A 2,466-nucleotide genomic window follows, 5' to 3' on the forward strand; every position below is an offset into this window, starting at 1 on the left:
CACGCCTTTTCACGCGGCACAAGATCGACTACTGCTCCGAGATCACCGCGTGCGCCGACGGCTGGCAGCCGAGCGCGGACGGCCGGGACTGCGACCCGAGCCCGACGCCCGCGCCGACGGCCGCGCCCGTGCCGGCGCCGACGCCCGCGCCGACGCCCCGACCCACGGTGGTCTGCGCGAGCGTCGCCTTCACCGCCCGCGTCGTCGCGAACTCGGCGGACGGCGCCTACTCCGTCTTCGCCATCGACGTGGACGGCGACGGCGACGTCGACGCGCTGTCCGCGTCCGTCGACGACGACACGGTCGCCTGGCACGAGAACGACGGATCCCAGGCGTTCGCGGAGCGCGCCATCACCACCCTGGCGGACAGCGCCGTCACCGTCTTCGCGATCGACGTCGACGGCGACGGCGACGTCGACGCGCTTTCGGCCTCCTTCAACGACGACACGGTCGCGTGGTACGAGAACGACGGGTCCCAGGCCTTCGCGGAGCGCGTCATCACCGGCTCGGCGGAGGGCGCCTGGGGCGTCTTCGCGATGGACGTCGACGGCGACGGCGACGTCGACGCGCTGTCGACGTCTCAAGACGGCGACCGGTCGCGTGGTACGAGAACGACGGCTCCGAGAATTTCGCCACGCGCGTTATCACAAACCTCGCGGACGGCGCCCGCTCTGTTTACGGGATCGACGTCGACGGCGACGGCGACGTCGACGCGCTTTCCGCGTCCGTCAACGACGACACCGTCGCGTGGTACGAGAACGACGGGTCCCAGTCCTTCACGGAGCGCGTCATCACCGAATCGGCGGACTTCGCCAGGTCCGTCTTCGCCATCGACGTCGACGGCGACGGCGATGTCGACGCGCTCTCGGCGTCCTGGTACGACGACACGGTCGCGTGGTACGAGAACGACGGCTCCCAGTCCTTCAGCGAGCGCGTCATTACGACGCTCGCGGACGGCGCCCAGTCCGTCTTTGCGATCGACGTCGACGGCGACGGCGACGTGGACCCGCTGTCGGCATCGCGAATCGACGACACCGTCGCGTGGTACGAGAACGACGGGTCCCAGTCCTTCGCGGAGCGCATCATCACGACGCTCGCGGACTTCGCCTGGTACGCCTTCGCCATCGACGTCGACGGCGACGGTGACGTGGACGCGCTCTCGGCATCTTACCGGGACGACACGGTCGCGTGGTACGAGAACGACTGCGGCACGTCCGCGCCCTCCGCGGCGCCGTCCGCGACCCCCGCGCCGACGGCGAGCAAACCGCCGACGTCGCACCTTTTCCAGGCCACGCTGGTTGCGCACTACTCCTTCGATGACGGCGAAGCCATGGACGATTATAATGGCTTCGACGGGACGATCAGCGGCGCGACGGCGACGACGGGCCGCGACGGGAGCGGCGCGCTGTCCTTCGACGGGACGGACGACTACGTCGATTTCCCGGCGGCGGTGACGGCGGACATCCTCGGAGACGCCGCGCGCACCGTGTGTCTGTGGGCGGTGATCGACAACTTTGACTCGCACGCGTCGATCTTCTCCTACAACTCGAACGCCGGCGGGAAGCGATTCGCCCTCGAGGTCATGACGGACGCCGCGACCTTGCGCTGCAACGGCTACAACGGCGCGTGGAACCAGGAGTTCGTCGTCGCCGGCTCCGACGACGGCGGCTGGCACCACTACTGCAACACCTTCGACGAGACCGTCTGGACGCTCTACTTTGACGGCGTCGAAGCCGGCAGCTTCACGCCCTCGACCCTGGACACCGGGGCTGACTACCCGCTTTCCATCGGATCTCAAATTGGCTCCGGCGGCCGCGTCCGATACTTCACGGGCTCCATCGACGAGGTCTACGTCTACTCGAGCGCGCTCGACGCGGCCTCGATCCAGGCCCTCTACGACGCCGTCGAGGCCGTGGCGACCGTGACGCCGCGGCCGACGCACGTGTCCCACTCGACGCTGCTCGCGCACTACTCCTTTGACGACGGCACGGCCGCCGAGGACAGCGACGGGAACCTCGACGGGACGATCAGCGGCGCGACGGCGACGACGGGCCGCGACGGGAGCGGCGCGCTGTCCTTCGACGGGACGGACGACTACGTCGATTTCCCGGCGGCGGTGACGGCGGACATCCTCGGAGACGCCGCGCGCACCGTGTGTCTGTGGGCGGTGATCGACAACTTTGACTCGCACGCGTCGATCTTCTCCTACAACTCGAACGCCGGCGGGAAGCGATTCGCCCTCGAGGTCATGACGGACGCCGCGACCTTGCGCTGCAACGGCTACAACGGCGCGTGGAACCAGGAGTTCGTCGTCGCCGGCTCCGACGACGGCGGCTGGCACCACTACTGCAACACCTTCGACGAGACCGTCTGGACGCTCTACTTTGACGGCGTCGAAGCCGGCAGCTTCACGCCCTCGACCCTGGACACCGGGGCTGACTACCCGCTTTCCATCGGATCTCANAT

At 68.6% G+C, this 2,466-nt stretch overlaps 1 protein-coding gene across 1 annotated transcript in view; it reads left to right on the forward strand.

The window, feature by feature from the left end:
* AURANDRAFT_68747 (hypothetical protein) overlaps window positions 1-2,466 on the forward strand; it is a gene marked incomplete at both ends in the record, with an annotated part of 5,280 nt that continues 2,814 nt past the window's right edge. Inside the window, 2 exons of the mRNA XM_009044471.1 lie at window positions 1-595; window positions 817-2,392. Coding sequence (XP_009042719.1) covers window positions 1-595; window positions 817-2,392 — 2,171 coding nt within the window. The remainder of the gene's footprint in view (window positions 596-816; window positions 2,393-2,466) is intronic.

This window comes from Aureococcus anophagefferens, assembly GCF_000186865.1.
Source record: "Aureococcus anophagefferens unplaced genomic scaffold AURANscaffold_339, whole genome shotgun sequence".
Lineage (NCBI taxonomy): Eukaryota > Pelagophyceae > Pelagomonadales > Pelagomonadaceae > Aureococcus > Aureococcus anophagefferens.